Here is a 24792-nt window from a genome sequence, read left to right as displayed (position 1 = left end):
ATGTCTCACATCTGTTGAGGTGAGAAGCTGAGGATCGGGAGAAATGTCTCACATCTATTGAGGTGAGAAGCTGAGTTATCGGGAGAAATGTCTCACATCTGTTGAGGTGAGAAGCTGAGGGTTCGGGAGAAATGTCTCACATCTGTTGAGGTGAGAAGCTGAGGGTTCGGGAGAAATGTCTCACATCTGTTGAGGTGAGAAGCTGAGGGATCGGGAGAAATGTCTCACATCTGTTGAGGTGAGAAGCTGAGGGATCGGGAGAAATGTCTCACATCTATTGAGGTGAGAAGCTGAGTTATCGGGAGAAATGTCTCACATCTGTTGAGGTGAGAAGCTGAGGGTTCGGGAGAAATGTCTCACATCTGTTGAGGTGAGAAGCTGAGGGATCGGGAGAAATGTCTCACATCTGTTGAGGTGAGAAGCTGAGGGATCGGGAGAAATGTCTCACATCTGTTGAGGTGAGAAGCTGAGGGATCGGGAGAAATGTCTCACATCTATTGAGGTGAGAAGCTGAGGGATCGGGAGAAATGTCTCACATCTGTTGAGGTGAGAAGCTCAGGGATCGGGAGAAATGTCTCACATCTGTTGAGGTGAGAAGCTGAGGGTTCGGGAGAAATGTCTCACATCTGTTGAGGTGAGAAGCTGAGGATCGGGAGAAATGTCTCACATCTGTTGAGGTGAGAAGCTGAGGGATCGGGAGAAATGTCTCACATCTGTTGAGGTGAGAAGCTGAGGGTTCGGGAGAAATGTCTCACATCTGTTGAGGTGAGAAGCTGAGGGTTCGGGAGAAATGTCTCACATCTGTTGAGGTGAGAAGCTGAGGGATCGGGAGAAATGTCTCACATCTGTTGAGGTGAGAAGCTGAGGGATCGGGAGAAATGTCTCACATCTGTTGAGGTGAGAAGCTGAGGGTTCGGGAGAAATGTCTCACATCTGTTGAGGTGAGAAGCTGAGGGTTCGGGAGAAATGTCTCACATCTGTTGAGGTGAGAAGCTGAGGGTTCGGGAGAAATGTCTCACATCTGTTGAGGTGAGAAGCTGAGGGTTCGGGAGAAATGTCTCACATCTGTTGAGGTGAGAAGCTGAGGGTATCGGGAGAAATGTCTCACATCTGTTGAGGTGAGAAGCTGAGGGATCGGGAGAAATGTCTCACATCTGTTGAGGTGAGAAGCTGAGGGATCGGGAGAAATGTCTCACATCTGTTGAGGTGAGAAGCTGAGGGATCGGGAGAAATGTCTCACATCTGTTGAGGTGAGAAGCTGAGGGTTCGGGAGAAATGTAACCACGCTGATATTTCTAGACAGAGCTATGGATGCATGGACTAACCATTCATGATATCAACGTTATAGTTGTAACCATGTTATGAGGCTATACAGTGTTTGTTTACATTTACATTGTTTACAAACACTGGAGTTAAACAAGCTTCTATTTTGGGGTTCTGATGGAGTGTGACAGATGAACTAAACTGATGAGGCATAAGGTATATACTTCAACAATCAAATGGGTAGATTTCTTTATAAATATTTTTCTTGTTGATGTAGCGACTAAGGATTCTAGCTTTAAGCCCAGGGCGGGGTGAGGGGTGGGAGACGGGGCGGGAGGCGGTGCGGGGTGGGGGGCGGGGGTGGTGGTAAAGGTTAGCGTTTTTCATAATGAATCTTGCCCTGGAGGCAGCTCTTATAGAGTGGTCACTAGCTGGCACAGCCACAAAGTCATCAAATCCTATTTTAAACCTAACCCTAACCTTAACCACACTGCTAACCATAATACCTAACCCTAACCTTTAATTAATTAAGAACAAAATGCCCATTTTTGTTTTCAAGAATTGTGGCAATAGCCACTTTTGACGATGCAGTTAGCCTGTCTGCTTGGCTTGTCAAACATTTGTTAGCCATTTCCTTTTTTTCTTCCACTATGACATTACAGAGTATTTTGTGTAGATCACTGAAAAAAATTGACAATAAAATCCATTTTAATTGCACTTTGTAACACAAAAAATTTGGAAAATAGTGTTTATGAGCAGTCAGCAGTTCACACATCAAGTAGGACACTGGGAAGACAGGAAGCACTAAAAATAGCAAAAAGACAATACTAGACCACAACAGATAAAAACAGCAAATATATTTACTTATCACTCTTGGAGATATCAGGAGTCCTCTAGTTATAGAATGAAGCATACTTACAGTGCCTTGCGAAAGTATTCGGCCCCCTTGAACTTTGTGACCTTTTGCCACATTTCAGGCTTCAAACATAAAGATATAAAACTGTATTTTTTTGTGAAGAATCAACAACAAGTGGGACACAATCATGAAGTGGAACGACATTTATTGGATATTTCAAACTTTTTTAACAAATCAAAAACTGAAAAATAGGGCGTGCAAAATTATTCATCCCCCTTAAGTTAATACTTTGTAGCACCACCTTTTGCTGCGATTACAGCTGTAAGTCGCTTGGGGTATGTCTCTATCAGTTTTGCACATCGAGAGACTGACATTTTTTCCCATTCCTTCTTGCAAAACAGCTCGAGCTCAGTGAGGTTGGATGGAGGGCATTTGTGAACAGCAGTTTTCAGTTCTTTCCACAGATTCTCGATTGGATTCAGGTCTGGACTTTGACTTGGCCATTCTAACACCTGGATATGTTTATTTTTGAACCATTCCATTGTAGATTTTGCTTTATGTTTTGGATCATTGTCTTGTTGGAAGACAAATCTCCATCCCAGTCTCAGGTCTTTTGCAGACTCCATCAGGTTTTCTTCCAGAATGGTCCTGTATTTGGCTCCATCCATCTTAACCATCTTCCCTGTCCCTGCTGAAGAAAAGCAGGCCCAAACCATGATGCTGCCACCACCATGTTTGACAGTGGGGATGGTGTGTTCAGGGTGATGAGCTGTGTTGCTTTTACGCCAAACATAACGTTTTGCAATGTTGCCAAAAAGTTCAATTTTGGTTTCATCTGACCAGAGCACCTTCTTCCACATGTTTGGTGTGTCTCCCAGGTGGCTTGTGGCAAACTTTAAACAACAATCGAAATCTTTAAGAAATGGCTTTCTTCTTGCCACTCTTCCATAAAGGCCAGATTTGTGCAATATACGACTGATTGTTGTCCTATGGACAGAGTCTCCCACCTCAACTGTAGATCTCAGCAGTTCATCCAGAGTTATCATGGGCCTCTTGGCTGCATCTCTGATCAGTCTTCTCCTTGTATGAGCTGAAAGTTTAGAGGGACGGCCAGGTCTTGGTAGATTTGCAGTGGTCTGATACTCCTTCCATTTCAATATTATCGCTTGCACAGAGCTCCTTGGGATGTTTAAAGCTTGGGAAATATTTTTGTATCCAAATCCGGCTTTAAACTTCTTCACAACAGTATCTTGGACCTGCCTGGTGTGTTCCTTGTTCTTCATGATGCTCTCTGCGCTTTTAACGGACCTCTGAGACTATCACAGTGCAGGTGCATTTATACGGAGACTTGATTACACACAGGTGGATTGTATTTATCATCATTAGTCATTTAGGTCAACATTGGATCATTCAGAGATCCTCACTGAACTTCTGGAGAGAGTTTGCTGCACTGAAAGTAAAGGGGCTGAATAATTTTGCATGCTCAATTTTTCAGTTTTTGATTTGTTAAAAACGTTTGAAATATCCAATAAATGTCGTTCCACTTCATGATTGTGTCCCACTTGTTGTTGATTCTTCACAAAAAAATACAGTTTTATATCTTTATGTTTGAAGCCTGAAATGTGGCAAAAGGTCGCAAAGTTCAAGGGGGCCGAATACTTTCGCATGGCACTGTATATACACTCAGAAAAGAGATGGAACCACACCCTGTCTAATACAGCCTCTGATTACCAAAACAAGTCACAAATAACCCTGCCTCTTGATCCTGGTTGATGTGTAAACAACAACTATCTGCAAATGATGAGCAGTCGGCTGTTCACACACCAAGTTGGAAAACAGGCAGCTCTTTAAAGTAGATGGTTAGCAAAAAGACACCGTTCTCCCTCGGCTAACCTTTGTGCACTCGGGGAGTTAACTAGTTTGTTGTCTTCTTTTACTAAATCAGAAGTTATTATCCTGGGTGACTTCAATTATGATTGGGAAATATGCAGGCGTCAGACAATCTAAAAGACATGTGTAATGATCTCAACCTAACCCAGCTGGTGACTAAGCCTACACGGCCAAACCCTAGTGATCCTTTAAAGTCAACTCTGATTGATCGTATTCTAACGAATACACCAGTGAAATGTGTTTCTAATGGTGTTTTCGACCAAGAAATTAGTGACCAAGTTGTTTGTAGTTAGAGATGTGAGAATACAAAAATCTAAGCCTTGTGTCATCACAAAGAGGACCTTTAAAAACTTCAATGAACAGTTTTTTAAAAACATAATCTATATTTTAGTGACCTTAATTGACTTTTAGTGACCTTTATTTATTTCAGCTATCCCTGAACCTGATTTAGCTTTCAGACTTTTTTTCCCCAGATGTCTTTAATACTATTGTGGATCATTATGCTCCCTTCAAAAAACTAAGGGTTAAAGATAGATGGAATGCCTGGTATACTCTGGGATTATCAAAACTCATTCATAAAAGAGATGATGCTTGGGTCAAGGCTGGAACTGGTAAAAGTTTTAAAGCAGCTGAGGAATCATTGTGTAAGACAAATCTGAAAGGCAAAATCGGATTATTATGTTACCGCTCCTTCGGATTGTAAACCGGGAAACCGGCTGAATTCTGGGAAAATCCCTGAAGGGTGCTCCCTCCTCCTTTCTGACACAACAAATGAATTCAGACACTGGCCTCATTACGGACAAAAATGCTTTGATGCATTTAATCACCATTTTGTTTCTCTTTGAAAGAACTTCTAAGCTTTTTTCACAATGATACTGGGCTGGATGCTGATAGGGGAATCTTGCTTACTTAATGATCAGAGAAATGATAGTCAAAGGTTTTCTTTTCGTTTATATACAGAAAAATAGGTCATATGATGCTTTGCTAGCAATAGACAACAATACATTCACAGGGGCTGACCAATTGGATCCCAGTCTGTTTAACTGTGCAGTACCCATCATGGTTGGCTCAATAACTTGTTTTATTTTTTGCAAAACGAAATACATGTTGTTTTTAAACTCTCGTTGGAACGTTTCAGATGAACTACATTAGATGGTTCTCCAATCAAACGTGTTCCCGCATGTAAATACTGAGGCATTTTGGATTGATGCCGATATGATGTTTAAAAAACGAGCTGGAACTATGATTTTAAGTTAGCTTTTTTTCTCTACAGAAACAGATGGTGCCTTTCTCTAAGCAGTAGGAAGCAGATTATTCAGTCAACCTTTTTTTTGTTGTCTGTTCTTGATTATGTTGATATTATTTATCAAAGTTCAGCTGCTACTACTCTTAAACCTTTAGATGCCATCTATCATAGTGGCCTTTGTTTTGTTACTCATTACTGCATCCTGTATCAAAAGCTTGGCTGGACTTCACGAAAGACACGTAGATCTCTACATTACTCCCTTTTCGTTTTACAAGGCCCCACTTTATAAACCTTTGTCTTATCTGGCTGTGCTGTTGAAGTACAGACACCTGAGTTGCCTAACCCATTCACAGGATTGGTTAACTCTCGAGATTCCTAGGATCTCCACAGAGCTGGGTAAATATGCTTTTAATATGCTTTTAATTTTAAAGCACTGGAACAAAATTTTAAAAACATTTAATCTACATGTTCTGGTGACGTTCGGACAGTTTAGAGTATTGATTGGGGACTTATTTGGAACATAATAATTTTTAGAGATAATTTGTGATGTTTAACGTGTGCTTCTCATAACTGTGTTTTTGTATTTGAATGTGTATATATATATATATATACTGTATATATGTATATTTTGTGTATAATGTGTATATTTGTGTTGTATGATACAGGGCACATTAATATGTCTTCCCTGATAAAATTAAGGTGACAAAAATGACAAAATAAAAACAAAATTGTGTTCGTGAGAGTCTCCCCTTTCAATAGAATGGGTCAAACCGTTTTCTAAGCCAATAGAATGGGTCAAACCGTTTTCTAGGCCAATAGAATGGGACAAACCGTTTTCTAGGCCAATAGAATGGGACAAACCGTTTTCTAGGCCAATAGAATGGGACAAACCGTTTTCTAGGCCAATAGAATGGGTCAAACCGTTTTCTAGGCCAATAGAATGGGTCAAACCGTTTTCTAGGCCAATAGAATGGGTCAAACCGTTTTCTAGGCCAATAGAATGGGTCAAACCGTTTTCTAGGCCAATAGAATGGGTCAAACCGTTTTCTAGGCCAATAGAATGGGTCAAACCGTTTTCTAGGCCAATAGAATGGGTCAAACCGTTTTCTCGGCCAATAGAATGGGTCAAACCGTTTTCTAGGCCAATAGAATGGGTCAAACCGTTTTCTAGGCCAATAGAATGGGTCAAACCATTTTCTAGGCCAAACCGTTCAGACTCTACAGACGTTTTCGTGTGATGTCTCGTTTTTCTGACAAACACAGCTGTAACTCAACCACCTTTTACCGCAGGAAGGCTGACATAGGTGGATTGATTGATAAAGCAGCCCATGCAAAATAGATATCTCTAACCTAAACAAACATAGTTTTTAATGGTCATTTTTTAAATGATGTTTGTTATTTTGACCCACTTGTGCGTCAATAGACTCTTAAAGATTTACACACAGTGAGTTCATGCAACATATTATGTGACTTGTTAAGCACATTTTTGAATGTGAACCTGAACCTAATCAGGCTTGCCATAACAAAAGCGTTGAATATTTATATATATACTTACTGACTCAAGAATGACTGAAGTTTTTACTTTTTTTATTAATGTATTAAAAAATATATATATATATATATATATCTTTAAAAACATAATTCCACTTTGACGTTATGGAGTATTGTGTGTAGGCCTGTGACACATAATCTCAATGTAATACATTTACAGGCTGTAAAAATGTGTAAAAAATCAAGGGGTGTCATTACTTTCTGAAGGCTCTATATTCAGTGTGTGCATAGAATTCCAAAAAAACGCAGTTATTAAAAATGGAAAATACACTATTTGTTGTTTTGTCATGTGTTGTTGTATTTCTTTGCATCTTGGGATAAAAGTATAAAAGTACTTAGCTAGCTACCATCCCATAGACTACAATTCAAATGAAGTGTGACTGTCTCGTCCATAGATGTAGGGAGATAAACCCCCCCCCCCTTCATTCCTTTTTGTTGTCACTCCTGTTGAGTCCTCCACATTTGGGGTTCATGGTCTCTGATTGGCCCAAGGTCAAGATGTTGGCCACTGACAAGCATTGCGATTTTACAAGTAGAAACAGCAGGTTCCCGCCACTTCCACGCAGAATGTATTGCTTTTGTTCTAGCAAGAGAAGGAACAGTCTCCCACTGTGATCAAATGCTTACTTACGAGCCCCTAACAGTTTAAAAACAAATACAGATAAGAATAAGAGATAAAAGTAACAAGTAATTAAAGAGCAGCAATGAAAATAACAATAGTGACACTATATACAGGGTGTTACGGTACAGAGTCAATGTGGAGGCTATATACAGGGTATTACGGTACAGAGTCAATGTGGAGACTATATACAGGGTATTACGGTACAGAGTCAATGTGGAGACTATATACAGGGTGTTACGGTACAGAGTCAATGTGGAGACTATATACAGGGTGTTACGGTACAGAGTCAATGTGGAGGCTATATACAGGGGGTACCGGTACAGAGTCAATGTGGAGGCTATATACAGGGTGTTACGGTACAGAGTCAATGTGGAGGCTATATACAGGGGGTACCGGTACAGAGTCAATGTGGAGGCTATATACAGGGGGTACCGGTACAGAGTCAATGTGGAGGCTATATACAGGGTATTACGGTACAGAGTCAATGTGGAGGCTATATACAGGGGGTACCGGTACAGAGTCAATGTGGAGGCTATATACAGGGGGTACCGGTACAGAGTCAATGTGGAGGCTATATACAGGGTATTACGGTACAGAGTCAATGTGGAGGCTATATACAGGGGGTACCGGTACAGAGTCAATGTGGAGGCTATATACAGGGTGTTACGGTACAGAGTCAATGTGGAGGCTATATACAGGGTGTTACGGTACAGAGTCAATGTGGAGGCTATATACAGGGTATTACGGTACAGAGTCAATGTGGAGGCTATATACAGGGGGTACCGGTACAGAGTCAATGTGGAGACTATATACAGGGTGTTACGGTACAGAGTTAACGTGTGGATGCACCGGTTACTTGAGGTAGTATGTACAAGTAGGTAGTTATTAAAGTGACTATAAATAGAGGACAACAGAGAGTAGCAGTGGTGTAAAGAGGGGGATGAGAGGGAGGGGCGATGCAATGTAAATAGTCTGGGTGGCCATTTGACTAGATGTTCAGGGGTCTTATGGCTTGGGGGTAGAAGCTGTTTAGAAGCCTCTTGGACCTATACTTGGTGCTCCGGTACCGCTTCCCGCCCGGTAGCAGAGAGAACAGTCTATGACTAGGGTGGCTGGAGTCTTTGACAATTTTTAGGGCCTTCCTCTGACACCGCCTGGTATAGAGGTCCTGAATGGCAGGAAGCTTGGGCCCAGTGAAGTACTGGGCCGTTCGCGGTCGGAGACTGAGCAGTTGCCATACCCGGCAGGGATGCAACCAGTCAGGATGCTCTCGATGGTGCAGCTGTAGAACCTTTTGAGGACTTGAGGACCCATGCCAAATCTTTTGAGTCTCCTGGGGGGGAATAGGTTTTGTTGTGCCATCTTCACAACTGTCTTGGTGTGCTTGGACCATGTTAGTTTGTTGGTGATGTGGACACCAAGGTACTTGAAGCTCTCAACCTGCTCCACTGCAGCCCCGTCAATGAGAATGGGGGCGTGCTCGGTCCTGTAGTACACAATCATCTCCTTTGTCTTGATCATGTTGAGGGAGAGGTTGTTGTCTTGGCACCACACGACCAGGTCTCTGACCTCCTTCCTATAGGCTGTCTCGTCATTATCAGTGATCAGGCCTACCACTGTTTTATCATCACCACTGTTGTGTCGTCAACAGACTTAATGATGGTGTTGGAGTCGTGGCTGGCCGTGCCAGAGTGAACAGGGAGTACAGGAGGGGGCTGAGCACGCACCCCTGAGGGGATCCTGTGTTGAGGATCAGCGTGGTGGATGTGTTGTTACCTACCCTTACCACCTGGGGGCGGCCCATCAGGAAGTCAAGGATCCAGTTGCAGAGGGAGGTGTTAAGTCCCAGGATCCTGAGCTTAGTGATGAGCTTTGAGGTCACCATGGTGTTGAACGCTGAGATGTAGTCAATGAACAGCATTCTCACATAGGTGTTCCTCTTGTCCAGGTGGGAAAGGGCAGTGTGGAGTGCAATGGAGATTGTATAATCTGTGGATCTGTTGGTGCGGTAGGCAAATTGGAGTGGGTCTAGGGTTTCTGGGATGATGGTGTTGATGTGAGCCATGACCAGCCTTTCAAAGCATTTCATGGCTACAGACATGAGTGCTACGGGTCGGTAGTCATTTAGGCAGGTTACCTTAGTGTTCGTGGGCACAGGGACTATGGTGGTCTGCTTGAAACATGTTGGTATTAAAGACTCGGACTGATATGTACGTACGGTCACTGTGGGGACGACGTCATCGATGCACTTATTGATAAAGCCAGTGACTGATGTGGTGTACTCCTCAATGCCATCGGAAGAACCCCGGAACATATTCCAGTCTGTGCTGCAAAACAGTCCTGTAGTTTAGCACCTGCTTCATCTGACCACTTGTTTATAGACTGAGTCACTGGTGCTTCCTGCTTTAAATTTGGCTTGTAAGCAGGAATCAGGAGGATATAATTATGGTCAGATTTGCCAAATGGAGGGTGAGGGAGAACTTTGTACGCGTCTCTGTGTGTGGAATATTGGTGGTCCAGAGTTATTTTCCTCTGGTTGAACATTTAACATGCTGATAGAAATTTGGTAACACGGATTTAAGTTTCCCTGCATTTAAGTCCTCGGCTACTAGCAGTGCCGCCTCTGAGTGAGTGTTTTCTTGTTTGCTTATGGCGGAATACAGCTCATTCAATGCGGTCTTAGTGCCAGCCATCAGTCTGTGGTGGTATGTAAACAGCTACAAAAAATACAGATGAAAACTCTCTCGGTAGGTAGTGTGGTCTACAGCTTATCATGAGATACTCTACCTCAGGCGAGCAATAGCTCGAGACTTCCTTAGATATTGTGCACCAGCTGTTGTTTACAAAAATACATAGTCTGCCGCCCCTTGTCTTACCAGATGCCGCTGTTCTATCCTGCCGGTACAGTGTATTGCCAGCCAGCTGTTCCTTCTGCCGATAGGTACTGATCACAGTGGAAGGCTGTTCCTTCTGCTGATAGGTACTGATCACAGTGGAAGGCTATTCCTTCTGCCGAAAGAAGGATCAGTACCTATCGGCAGAAGGAACAGCCTTCCACTGTGATCAGTACCTATCAGCAGTCAAGAGAAGGAACAGCCTTCCACTGTGATCAGTACCTATCAGCAGTCAAGAGAAGGAACATCCTTCCACTGTGATCAGTACCTATCAGCAGAAGGAACAGCCTTCCACTGTGATCAGTACCTATCAGCAGTCAAGAGAAGGAACAGCCGTCCACTGTGATCAGTACCTATCAGCAGTCAAGAGAAGGAACAGCCTTCCACTGTGATCAGTACCTATCGGCAGAAGGAACAGCCTTCCACTGTGATCAGTACCTATCAGCAGAAGGAACAGCCTTCCACTGTGATCAGTACCTATCGGCAGAAGGAACAGCCTTCCACTGTGATCAGTACCTATCGGCAGAAGGAACAACCTTCCACTGTGATCAGTACCTATCAGCAGAAGGAACAACCTTCCACTGTGATCAGTACCTATCAGCAGAAGGAACAACCTTCCACTGTGATCAGTACCTATCGGCAGAAGGAAAAGCCTTCCACTGTGATCAGTACCTATCAGCAGAAGGAACAGCCTTCCACTGTGACCAGTACCTATCGGCAGAAGGAACAGCCTTCCACTGTGATCAGTACCTATCGGCAGAAGGAACAGCCTTCCACTGTGATCAGTACCTATCAGCAGTCAAGAGAAGGAACAGCCTTCCACTGTGATCAGTACCTATCAGCAGTCAAGAGAAGGAACAGCCTTCCACTGTGATCAGTACCTATCGGCAGAAGGAACAGCCTTCCACTGTGATCAGTACCTATCGGCAGAAGGAACAGCCTTCCACTGTGATCAGTACCTATCGGCAGAAGGAACAACCTTCCACTGTGATCAGTATCTATCAGCAGAAGGAACAGCCTTCCACTGTGATCAGTACCTATCGGCAGAAGGAACAGCCTTCCACTGTGACCAGTACCTATCAGCAGAAGGAACAGCCTTCCACTGTGACCAGTACCTATCAGCAGAAGGAACAGCCTTCCACTGTGATCAGTACCTATCGGCAGAAGGAACAACCTTCCACTGTGATCAGTATCTATCAGCAGAAGGAACAGCCTTCCACTGTGATCAGTACCTATCGGCAGAAGGAACAGCCTTCCACTGTGATCAGTACCTATCGGCAGAAGGAACAACCTTCCACTGTGATCAGTATCTATCAGCAGAAGGAACAGCCTTCCACTGTGACCAGTACCTATCGGCAGAAGGAACAGCCTTCCACTGTGATCAGTACCTATCGGCAGAAGGAACAGCCTTCCACTGTGATCAGTACCTATCAGCAGAAGGAACAGCCTTCCACTGTGATCAGTACCTATCGGCAGAAGGAACAGCCTTCCACTGTGATCAGTACCTATCGGCAGAAGGAACAACCTTCCACTGTGATCAGTATCTATCAGCAGAAGGAACAGCCTTCCACTGTGATCAGTACCTATCGGCAGAAGGAACAGCCTTCCACTGTGATCAGTACCTATCGGCAGAAGGAACAACCTTCCACTGTGATCAGTATCTATCAGCAGAAGGAACAACCTTCCACTGTGATCAGTATCTATCAGCAGAAGGAACAGCCTTCCACTGTGACCAGTACCTATCGGCAGAAGGAACAGCCTACCACTGTGATCAGTACCTATCGGCAGAAGGAACAGCCTTCCACTGTGATCAGTACCTATCAGCAGAAGGAACAGCCTTCCACTGTGATCAGTACCTATCGGCAGAAGGAACAGCCTTCCACTGTGATCAGTACCTATCGGCAGTCAAGAGAAGGAACAGCCTTCCACTGTGATCAGTATCTATCAGCAGAAGGCACAACCTTCCACTGTGACCAGTACCTATCAGCAGAAGGAACAGCCTTCCACTGTGATCAGTACCTATCAGCAGAAGGAACAGCCTTCCACTGTGATCAGTACCTATCAGCAGAAGGAACAGCCTTCCACTGTGATCAGTACCTATCGGCAGTCAAGAGAAGGAACAGCCTTCCACTGTGATCAGTACCTATCGGCAGTCAAGAGAAGGAACAGCCTTCCACTGTGACCAGTACCTATCGGCAGAAGGAACAGCCTTCCACTGTGATCAGTACCTATCAGCAGAAGGAACAGCCTTCCACTGTGACCAGTACCTATCAGCAGTCAAGAGAAGGAACAGCCTTCCACTGTGATCAGTACCTATCGGCAGTCAAGAGAAGAAACAGCCTTCCACTGTGATCAGTACCTATCAGCAGAAGGAACAGCCTTCCACTGTGACCAGTACCTATCAGCAGTCAAGAGAAGGAACAGCCTTCCACTGTGATCAGTACCTATCAGCAGTCAAGAGAAGGAACAGCCTTCCACTGTGACCAGTACCTATCGGCAGAAGGAACAGCCTTCCACTGTGATCAGTACCTATCGGCAGAAGGAACAGCCTTCCACTGTGACCAGTACCTATCGGCAGAAGGAACAGCCTTCCACTGTGATCAGTACCTATCGGCAGAAGGAACAGCCTTCCACTGTGATCAGTACCTATCAGCAGAAGGAACAGCCTTCCACTGTGATCAGTACCTATCGGCAGAAGGAACAGCCTTCCACTGTGATCAGTACCTATCAGCAGAAGGAACAGCCTTCCACTGTGATCAGTACCTATCAGCAGAAGGAACAGCCTTCCACTGTGATCAGTATCTATCAGCAGAAGGAACAACCTTCCACTGTGATCAGTACCTATCGGCAGTCAAGAGAAGGAACAGCCTTCCACTGTGATCAGTATCTATCAGCAGAAGGAACAGCCTTCCACTGTGATCAGTATCTATCAGCAGAAGGAACAACCTTCCACTGTGATCAGTACCTATCGGCAGTCAAGAGAAGGAACAGCCTTCCACTGTGATCAGTATCTATCAGCAGAAGGAACAACCTTCCACTGTGACCAGTACCTATCGGCAGAAGGAACAGCCTTCCACTGTGATCAGTACCTATCAGCAGAAGGAACAACCTTCCACTGTGACCAGTACCTATCAGCAGAAGGAACAGCCTTCCACTGTGATCAGTACCTATCAGCAGTCAAGAGAAGGAACAGCCTTCCACTGTGATCAGTACCTATCAGCAGAAGGAACAACCTTCCACTGTGATCAGTACCTATCGGCAGTCAAGAGAAGGAACAGCCTTCCACTGTGACCAGTACCTATCAGCAGAAGGAACAACCTTCCACTGTGATCAGTACCTATCGGCAGTCAAGAGAAGGAACAGCCTTCCACTGTGATCAGTACCTATCAGCAGAAGGAACAACCTTCCACTGTGATCAGTACCTATCGGCAGTCAAGAGAAGGAACAGCCTTCCACTGTGACCAGTACCTATCGGCAGAAGGAACAGCCTTCCACTGTGATCAGTACCTATCAGCAGAAGGAACAACCTTCCACTGTGATCAGTACCTATCGGCAGTCAAGAGAAGGAACAGCCTTCCACTGTGATCAGTACCTATCGGCAGTCAAGAGAAGGAACAGCCGTCCACTGTGATCAGTACCTATCGGCAGTCAAGAGAAAGAACAGCCTTCCACTGTGACCAGTACCTATCGGCAGTCAAGAGAAGGAACAGCCTTCCACTGTGATCAGTACCTATCGGCAGTCAAGAGAAGGAACAGCCTTCCACTGTGATCAGTACCTATCGGCAGTCAAGAGAAGGAACAGCCTTCCACTGTGATCAGTACCTATCGGCAGTCAAGAGAAGGAACAGCCTTCCACTGTGACCAGTACCTATCGGCAGTCAAGAGAAGGAACAGCCTTCCACTGTGATCAGTACCTATCAGCAGAAGGAACAACCTTCCACTGTGACCAGTACCTATCGGCAGTCAAGAGAAGGAACAGCCTTCCACTGTGATCAGTATCTATCAGCAGAAGGAACAGCCTTCCACTGTGATCAGTACCTATCGGCAGAAGGAACAGCCTTCCATTGTGACCAGTACCTATCGGCAGAAGGAACAGCCTTCCACTGTGATCAGTATCTATCAGCAGAAGGAACAGCCTTCCACTGTGATCAGTACCTATCAGCAGAAGGAACAGCCTTCCACTGTGATCAGTACCTATCAGCAGTCAAGAGAAGGAACAACCTTCCACTGTGATCAGTACCTATCAGCAGAAGGAACAGCCTTCCACTGTGATCAGTACCTATCGGCAGAAGGAACAACCTTCCACTGTGATCAGTATCTATCAGCAGAAGGAACAGCCTTCCACTGTGATCAGTACCTATCAGCAGAAGGAACAGCCTTCCACTGTGATCAGTACCTATCGGCAGAAGGAACAACCTTCCACTGTGATCAGTATCTATCAGCAGAAGGAACAGCCTTCCACTGTGAGCAGTACCTATCAGCAGAAGGAACAGCCTTCCACTGTGATCAGTATCTATCAGCAGAAGGAACAGCCTTCCACTGTGATCAGTACCTATCAGCAGAAGGAACAGCCTTCCACTGTGATCAGTATCTATCAGCAGAAGGAACAGCCTTCCACTGTGATCAGTACCTATCGGCAGAAGGAACAACCTTCCACTGTGATCAGTACCTATCAGCAGAAGGAACAGCCTTCCACTGTGATCAGTACCTATCAGCAGAAGGAACAGCCTTCCACTGTGATCAGTACCTATCAGCAGTCAAGAGAAGGAACAGCCTTCCACTGTGATCAGTACCTATCAGCAGTCAAGAGAAGGAACAGCCTTCCACTGTGATCAGTACCTATCGGCAGAAGGAACAACCTTCCACTGTGATCAGTACCTATCGGCAGTCAAGAGAAGGAACAGCCTTCCACTGTGATCAGTACCTATCGGCAGAAGGAACAACCTTCCACTGTGATCAGTACCTATCGGCAGTCAAGAGAAGGAACAGCCTTCCACTGTGATCAGTACCTATCGGCAGAAGGAACAACCTTCCACTGTGATCAGTACCTATCAGCAGTCAAGAGAAGGAACAGCCTTCCACTGTGATCAGTACCTATCGGCAGAAGGAACAACCTTCCACTGTGATCAGTACCTATCAGCAGTCAAGAGAAGGAACAGCCTTCCACTGTGATCAGTACCTATCGGCAGAAGGAACAACCTTCCACTGTGATCAGTACCTATCGGCAGTCAAGAGAAGGAACAGCCTTCCACTGTGATCAGTACCTATCGGCAGTCAAGAGAAGGAACAGCCTTCCACTGTGATCAGTACCTATCGGCAGTCAAGAGAAGGAACAGCCTTCCACTGTGATCAGTACCTATCAGCAGAAGGAACAGCCTTCCACTGTGACCAGTACCTATCGGCAGAAGGAACAGCCTTCCACTGTGACCAGTACCTATCGGCAGAAGGAACAGCCTTCCACTGTGACCAGTACCTATCGGCAGAAGGAACAGCCTTCCACTGTGACCAGTACCTATCGGCAGAAGGAACAGCCTTCCACTGTGATCAGTACCTATCAGCAGTCAAGAGAAGGAACAGCCTTCCACTGTGATCAGTACCTATCAGCAGTCAAGAGAAGGAACAGCCTTCCACTGTGATCAGTACCTATCAGCAGAAGGAACAGCCTTCCACTGTGATCAGTACCTATCGGCAGAAGGAACAGCCTTCCACTGTGATCAGTACCTATCGTCAGTCAAGAGAAGGAACAGCCTTCCACTGTGATCAGTACCTATCTGCAGTCAAGAGAAGGAACAGCCTTCCACTGTGATCAGTACCTATCGGCAGTCAAGAGAAGGAACAGCCTTCCACTGTGATCAGTACCTATCGGCAGTCAAGAGAAGGAACAGCCTTCCACTGTGATCAGTACCTATCGGCAGTCAAGAGAAGGAACAGCCTTCCACTGTGATCAGTACCTATCGGCAGTCAAGAGAAGGAACAGCCTTCCACTGTGATCAGTACCTATCGGCAGTCAAGAGAAGGAACAGCCTTCCACTGTGATCAGTACCTATCGGCAGTCAAGAGAAGGAACAGCCTTCCACTGTGATCAGTACCTATCGGCAGAAGGAACAGCCTTCCACTGTGATCAGTACCTATCGGCAGAAGGAACAGCCTTCCACTGTGACCAGTACCTATCAGCAGAAGGAACAGCCTTCCACTGTGATCAGTACCTTTCAGCAGGCAGACTCTTGGTGTGTTCTATATTTTTGAGACAGAGGTAGGTAGTCTAGCAGTTAAAAGCTTTGGGCCAGTAACCGAAAGTTAGCTGGTTCGAATACCCGAGCCGACTACGTGAAAAATATCTTTATGTGCCCTTGAGTAAGGCACTTAACCCTAGTTACTCCTGTGTATGTAGTCACTCTGGATAAGAGAGTCTGCTAAATGACTCACTACTGTAGTGGCTCTGGATCAGAGAGTCTGCTAAATGACTCACTACTGTAGTGACTCTGGATAAGAGAGTCTGCTAAATGACTCACTGCTGTAGTGACTCTGGATCAGAGAGTCTGTTAAATGACTCACTACTGTAGTGACTCTGGATCAGAGAGTCTGCTAAATGACTCACTACTGTAGTGACTCTGGATAAGAGAGTCTGTTAAATGACGCACTGCTGTAGTGACTCTGGATAAGAGAGTCTGTTAAATGACTCACTGCTGTAGTGACTCTGGATAAGAGAGTCAGTTAAATGACTCACTACTGCAGTGACTCTGGATAAGAGAGTCTGCTAAATGACTCACTACTGTAATGGCTCTGGATAAGAGAGTCCGTTAAATTACAAATTAGTGTTAGGAGGACCAGGGTTAGTGTTAGGAGGCCCAGGGTTATAGGACCAGGGTTATAGGACCAGGGTTATAGGACCAGGGTTAGTGTTAGGAGGACCAGGGTTATAGGACCAGGGTTGTAGGACCAGGGTTATAGGACCAGGGTTAGTGTTAGGAGGACCAGGGTTATAGGACCAGGGTTATAGGACCAGGGTTCTAGGGCCAGGGTTATAGAACCAGGCTTAGTGTTAGGAGGACCAGGGTTAGTGTTATAGGACCAGGGTTATAGGACCAGGGTTATAGGACCAGGGTTAGTGTTAGGAGGACCAGGGTTATAGGACCAGGGTTAGTGTTAGGAGGGCCAGGGTTATAGGACCAGGGTTAGTGTTAGGAGGACCGGGGTTATAGGATCAGGGTTAGTGTTAGGAGGACCAGGGTTATAGGACCAGGCTTAGTGTTAGGAGGACCAGGGTTATAGGACCAGGGTTAGTGTTAGGAGGACCAGGGTTATAGGACCAGGGTTAGTGTTAGGAGGACCAGGGTTATAGGACCAGGGTTAGTTTTAGGAGGACCAGGGTTATAGGACCAGGGTTATAGGACCAGGGTTAGTGTTAGGAGGACCAGGGTTATAGGACCAGGGTTAGTTTTAGGAGGACCAGGGTTATAGGACCAGGGTTATAGGACCAGGGTTAGTGTTAGGAGGACCAGGGTTAGTGTTAGGAGGACCAGGGTTATAGGACCAGGGTTATAGGACCAGGGTTATAGGACCAGGGTTAGTGTTAGGAGGACCAGGGTTATAGGACCAGGGTTCTAGGACCAGGGTTATAGGACCAGGGTTAGTGTTAGGAGGACCAGGGCTATAGGACCAGGGTTAGTGTTAGGAGGACCAGGGTTATAGGACCAGGGTTAGTGTTAGGAGGACCAGGGTTATAGGACCAGGGTTAGTGTTAGGAGGACCAGGGTTATAGGACCAGGGTTAGTGTTAGGAGGACCAGGGTTATAGGACCAGGGTTATAGGACCAGGGTTAGTGTTAGGAGGACCAGGGTTATAGGACCAGGGTTAGTTTTAGGAGGACCAGGGTTATAGGACCAGGGTTATAGGACCAGGGTTAGTGTTAGGAGGACCAGGGTTAGTGTTAGGAGGACCAGGGTTATAGGACCAGGGTTATAGGACCAGGGTTAGTGTTAGGAGGACCAGGGTTAGTGTTAGGAGGACCAGGGTTATAGGACCAGGGTTAGTGTTAGGAGGACCAGGGTTAGTGTTAGGAGGACCAGGGTTAGTGTTAGGAGGACCAGGGTTATAGAACCAGGGTTATAGGACCAGGGTTATAGGGCCAGGGTTATAGGGCCAGGGTTATAGGACCAAGGTTAGTGTTAAAAATACCAGGTTTAGTATTAGGATGGCCAGGGTTAGTGTTAGGAGGACCAGGGTTAGAGTTAGCAGGACCAAGGTTAGAGTTCGGAGGACCAGGGTTATAGGATCAGGGTTAGTGTTAGGAGGACCAGGGTTAGTGTTAGGAGGACCAGGTGGTGGTGGTGATGGTGGTGATAAGGTGATGGTGGTGATGGGGTGATGGTAGTGATGGGGTGATGGTGGTGATAAGGTGATGGTGGTGATGGTAGTGATAAGGTGATGGTGGTGATGGTGGTGATGGTAGTGATAAGGTGATGGTGGTGATGGTAGTGATAAGGTGATGGTGGTGATGGTGGTGATAAGGTGATGGTGGTGATGGTGGTGATAAGGTGATGGGGTGATGGTGGTGATGGTGGTGATAAGGTGATGGTGGTGATGGTAGTGATAAGGTGATGGTGGTGATAAGGTGATGGTGGTGATGGTAGTGATAAGGTGATGGTGGTGATAAGGTGATGGTGGTGATAAGGTGATGGTGGTGATGGTAGTGATAAGGTGATGATGGTGATAAGGTGATGGTGGTGATAAGGTGATGGTGGTGATAAGGTGATGGTGGTGATGGTGGTGATAAGGTGATGGTGGTGATAAGGTGATGGTGGTGATAAGGTGATGGTGGTGATAAGGTGATGGTGGTGATGGTGGTGATGGTGGTGATAAGGTGATGGTGGTGATGGTGGTGATAAGGTGATGGTGGTGATGGTAGTGATAAGGTGATGGTGGTGATAAGGTGATGGTGGTGATGGGGTGATGGTGGTGATAAGGTGATGGTGGTGATGGTGGTGATGGTTGTGATAGGATGATGGTGGTGATAAGGTGATGGTGGTGATAAGGTGATGGTGGTGATAAGGTGATGGTGGTGATGGTGGTGATGGTGGTGATGGTGGTGATGGTGGTGATGGTGGTGATAAGGTGATGGTGGTGATAAGGTGATGGTGGTGATGGTGGTGATGGTGGTGATGGTGGTGATGGTGGTGATAAGGGTGATGGTGGTGATGGTGGTGATGGTGGTGATGGTGGTGATGGTGGTGATGGTGGTGATAAGGTGATGGTGGTGATGGTGGTGATGGTGGTGATGGTGGTGATAAGGTGATGGTGGTGATAAGGTGATGGTGGTGATGGTGGTGATAAGGTGATGGTGGTGATGGTGGTGATGGTGGTGATAAGGTGATGGTAGTGATAAGGTGATGGTGGTGATGGTACAGTACAATAGACTGCGTGTCAGGTGTTTCTCTCAATTAACGCGTAGCAGGGTGTCACATGTTCCATTGTCATGCTTAGTGTGTGTGTGTGTGTGTGTGTGTGTGTGTGTGTGTGTGTGTGTGTGTGTGTGTGTGTGTGTGTGTGTGTGTGTGTGTGTGTGTGTGTGTGTAGTGGCGTGTGGGCAGATGGCACTCTCTCTGGGGAAATCAAGAGGGTAAATCTCTCCATTTAGTGGTGTCAGAGAGAGCCAGGGCTGGAGGGCTGAGCTGCTCATTCAGCACCCCCAGCAGGGTGACCTGACACGGGCCAAGGAGAGGGAGAGGGAGGGGTGGAGGTGGAGGGAGAGGGAGAGGGAGTGGTGGAGGTGGAGGGAGTGGTGGAGGTGAAGGGAGAGGGAGAGGGAGGGGTGGAGGTGGAGGGAGTGGTGGAGGTGAAGGGAGAGGGAGAGGGAGGGGTGGAGGTGGAGGGAGAGGGAGAGGGAGGGGTGGAGGTTTATAAATCCCACTATCTATGACCCACACATGCGTCTCTCTCTCTCTCTCTCTCTCTCTCTCTCTCTCTCTCTCTCTCTCTCTCTCTCTCTCTCTCTCTCTCTCTCTCTGCCTCTCTCTCTCTCTCTCTCTCTCTCTCTCTCTCTCTCTCTGCCTCTCTCTCTCTCTCTCTCTCTCTCTGCCTCTCTCTCTCTCTCTCTCTCTCTCTCTCTCTCTGCCTCTCTCTCTCTCTCTCTCTCTCTCTCTCTCTCTCTCTCTCTGCTCTCCTCTCTCTCTCTCTCTCTCTCTCTCTCTCTCTCTCTCTCTCTCTCTGCCTCTCTCTCTCTCTCTCTCTCTCTCTGCCTCTCTCTCTCTCTCTCTCTCTCTCTCTCTCTCTCTCTCTCTCTCTCTCTCTCTCTCTCTCTCTCTCTCTCTCTGTCTCTTATTGTGTTAGTGAGTGTGTGTGTGTTAGTGAGTGTGTGTCAGTGAGTGTGTGTGTATGTGTTAGTATGTTAGTGAGTGAGTGTGTGTTAGTGAGTGTGTGTGTGTGTGTGTGTTAGTGAGTGTGTGTGTATGTGTTAGTATGTTAGTGAGTGAGTGTGTGTTAGTGAGTGTGTGTGTGTGTATGTGTTAGTATGTTAGTGAGTGTGTGTGTTAGTGAGTGTGTGTATGTGTGTGTTTGTGTGTGTATGTTATTGTGTTAGTTTGTTTGTGTGGTAGTGTGTTTGTGTGTTAGTGTGTGTGTTTGTATGTGTGTTGTGTGTTTGTGTGTGTGTGTTGTGTGTTTCAACCCAAGTCCTTAATCCTGTCTGAACCAAACAACCCATCTGGATCTGAACAAATAAATAAGAAGAGTCTGTGCCATCAATAAAGGCAATGACGCCACAGCCAGTTAACGAGGCGCTATAGCTATTATCATGTATCCATTGTAGCACGGCTGATATCCAGCTAGCTGCCGTGATCCATATTTCATTAGACAATGCGGTAGCATATCTGTCTACAAGTGTTGTGTTCTGATATAGACTACCGAAATAAAGTCGCATACGCCATGTATAATCTCCCAGCAATTTAAATGTGATTTTATCAACGTTCCGGCATCACTGTGCCTTCCTTTCTGATATAGAACCAATCAAATATACTCTACCTCTAATTTGTTGTCAAGGAAACTGAAAAACGAGAGAGAGAGAGAGCGAGAGAGATGATGTCGGAGTGAGGTAGATGGATGGAGAGACGGGAGGAGTGTGAGAGAGTAGAGGGAGAAGGGGGAGGGAGGCTCGGCTGGCTGGGGTCATAATGCATGTGATTCCAATGGCAATATGATGCTGCACTCTGGCGCTGTGTTACTAGGACAGCAGCGGAGAGGACAGAGAGGGGTGGTGGGCCGCAAAGCAACACAATATTTATTTATTTTAAAATCCTTTGACGGATACAATTGTCTACATTGATTGACGGATTCTTAATCGTGTATCATGCACCACATTTGTACGACTATCGTTTAAAGGATATCGTTGTGCTGCAAGAGGAAAAATAATTTGCTGCTTGGATGCTGCTAATATCAGCCCTGCGCTTGACCCAGTGAGCAGAGGATGCTGCCGCCGCTGCTGCTGAACCGATGCTGTCATTACGCCCGGTGCTCTGACGCCCAGGGAGGGCCATCCCGACTGCCTTTCCCCGTTCGCAGCCATTTAACCTACATATTTTAACCTATATATATATATATATATATTTTTTTTTTAATGTAGTCTCGCTGTCTGTTCTTCGGTGGCAGACAGAACACCCGGGGATTGCTTTAGAAATAGGAACATAGCCTTAACTGTGGCTCGGTCCCATCGCCTAGGTTCTTATTCCGTTGCGATTGGGAGATTCTGTCTCCCGTTCGGGTTTTTTTAATGACTGGATTTGTGTTTTGCTGCGCGATGTACATGGATAAAACCAGCGTGCTCCGGGGTAAGTCTATATAGATTGATTTATTTGCCATCATCCTGTGTTTTTGTTGTGCATTCTAGCATCGTCGGCCCCCCCTTCCCCCCCATATAAATAGCGCAGTTAATATACTGATCAATATAGCCATTTGTCCGCAGTGGATGTGTGCTTGGCTACGTGTAGTAATGCGTCGAGGAGTCAACCAGATGAGAAGGAGGAGGGAGCATACCGTGCACCCATGTTGCTGTAGGTGATGTGATGTATGCAGCAGAAGTGGAAACGGTGTCAATGATTTATGGAGCATAGTCGGTGGTGTAGGGGTGCGTGGAGAAGTGGGTATAGTCTAATTTTGGCTAAAATTATCCAACGAAGGAATGACACTCTGCGTGAACAACTGGTAGTCCTATATGGCTTAGTTTGATGGCATGGCATGGCATGGCGTCTTGCATTGCCAGAGTTGCGAGTTTGATTTCAGAGGCTACCCAAAGGGTGAATTCGAATAGAGTGGGACATCATTTAATTGGGACAGCTTAATCCTGTCAAGAGAAAATCAAAACTATTGTTACTGAGCCCTTGCAGAGAAAGCACATGATCAAAATCACATTACTTCATTGGTGCAACATCATGGAGGGGGACCAGAGCGAGCTTCAAACGTTTGGGTAGTGCTATCCGGGAACCTTGAAAAGTCCTTAATCCTAACCTTCACCATTTTACATTTCAACTTCAATTAGGGTCCCAAGGATCTCGAACAGCAACGACCAATATCGTTCCCAAATGTGTGGAAGGTCTGGTGGACCAACGCATTGAACTTGGCCTTCGTTAGTCAATACAGAGTGCTGGGAGAATCATTACTCATTGGCTTAATCTACTAACCAATCATCACCCACAACACCTTCCCTTGTCTTGTGTAAATCTGTCTTATTGGCCGACGTCTTGGCTGTCGTATCGGCGACGTCTTGGCTGTCTTATCGGCGACGTCTTCACTGTCTTATCGGCCGACGTCTTGGCTGTCTTATCGGTGACGTCTTCGCTGTCTTATCGGCCGACGTCTTGGCTGTCTTATCGGTGACGTCTTGGCTGTCTTATCGGCGACGTCTTGGCTGTCTTATCGGCCGACGTCTTGGCTGTCTTATCGGCGACGTCTTGGCTGTCTTATCGGCGACGTCTTGGCTGTCTTATTGGTGACGTCTTGGTTGTCTTATCGGCCGACGTCTTGGCTGTCTTATCGGCCCGATGTCTTGGCTGTCTTATCGGCGACGTCTTGCTGTCTTATCGGCGACGTCTTGGCCGTCTTATCGGCGACGTCTTGGCTGTCTTATCGGCCGACTTCTTGGCTGTCTTATCGGTCCAACGTCTTGCTGTCTTATCGGCAACGTCTTGGCTGTCTTATCTGCCCAACGTCTTGGCTGTCTTATCGGTGACGTCTTGGCTGTCTTATAGGCGACGTCTTGCTGTCTTATCGGCGACGTCTTGGCTGTCTTATCGGCGACGTCTTGCTGTCTTATCTGCCGACGTCTTGGCTCTCTTATCGGCCGACTTCTTGGCTGTTTTATCGGTCCAACGTCTTGCTGTCTTATCGGCGAAATCTTGGCTGTCTATTCAGGCCGACGTCCTGGCAATAAAGAGATTGTGTTTGTAACTCTTCTTCTTCTTCGTTTTCCCCACATGCGTGACACACATCGACCACAGATTCTAGCTAATGGCTTCTTGGGGAAGCCATTAACTAGCTAGCTATGTCCTTTGCTAATAAGCTAATTAGCTATGTCCTTAGGCTAATTAGCTAGCTAGCTATATCCTTTGCTAATTAGCTAGCTAGCTATGTCCTTTGCTAATTAGCTAGCTAGCTATATCCTTTGTTAATTAGCTAGCTAGCTATAACCTTAGCTAATTATCTAGCTAGCTATATCCTTTGCTAATTAGCTAGCTAGCTATGTCCTGTGCTAATTTGCTAGCTGGAAGGTAGGACCTGTTGTTTTTTTTCACTCGAGACCAGGGGGAATGGCTTCCACTAGATAGCACAGCCACAAAGTCAACATTGGCTATATCGTAAAAATTCATGAAAACTAAAATGTGTGCTTGGTGTTAATTTAAGGTTAGGGTTAGTCATAGTGTTATCAGTGTGGTTAAGGTTAGGTTTAATGTTAGGGTTAGGTTTAAAATCAATTTTTATGAAGAGAAACTGTGGAAACGGTTTAGCCATAATTTCGGACTGTGGCTGTGTTAACTAGTGACGACCAGGGGGGATGTTTTTGCTAATGTAGCCAATGTGAAATGGCTAGCTAGTTAGCGGTGGTGCGCGCTAGTGGCGTTTCAAACGGTGAAGTCACTTGCTCTGAGACCTTGAAGTAGTGGTTCTGCAAGGGCCGCGGATTTTGTGGAGCGATGGGTAACGATGTTTCGAGGGTGACTGTTGATGTGTGCAGAGCGTCCCTGGTTCGCGCCCAGTTCGGGGCGAGGGGACGGACGTAAAGTCTATACTGTTACACTAACAAAGCACATATCCTGATGACAAATACTTTACTCACACCTTGATGAAAGCCCCCAACCTACAGAAACACCTTGATGAAAGCCCCAACCTATAGAAACACTAATCTTGATGAAAGCCCCCAACATACAGAAACACTAACCTTGATGAAAGCCCCAACATATAGAAACACTAACCTTGATGAAAG

At 46.0% G+C, this 24792-nt stretch overlaps 1 protein-coding gene across 2 annotated transcripts in view; it reads left to right on the top strand.

The window, feature by feature from the left end:
* Window positions 1-24792, top strand: part of LOC118377459 (FYVE, RhoGEF and PH domain-containing protein 1-like) — a 139960-nt gene that overhangs the window by 30472 nt on the left and 84696 nt on the right. The window contains exon 1 of one of the 2 annotated variants that reach the window (XM_052481289.1): window positions 21481-22144. The exons of the other annotated variant lie outside the window; for it this stretch is intronic. Within the exon in view, the coding sequence (XP_052337249.1) occupies window positions 22087-22144 (58 nt within the window). The 5' untranslated portion in view covers window positions 21481-22086. Of the gene's footprint in view, window positions 1-21480; window positions 22145-24792 lie in introns of those variants that run through there. 2 annotated transcript variants of the gene reach the window in all.

Source organism: Oncorhynchus keta, chromosome 27 (assembly GCF_023373465.1).
Source record: "Oncorhynchus keta strain PuntledgeMale-10-30-2019 chromosome 27, Oket_V2, whole genome shotgun sequence".
In the NCBI taxonomy this organism is placed as follows: Eukaryota; Metazoa; Chordata; class Actinopteri; order Salmoniformes; family Salmonidae; genus Oncorhynchus; species Oncorhynchus keta.
This window is presented reverse-complemented; position numbering and strand designations above follow the sequence as displayed.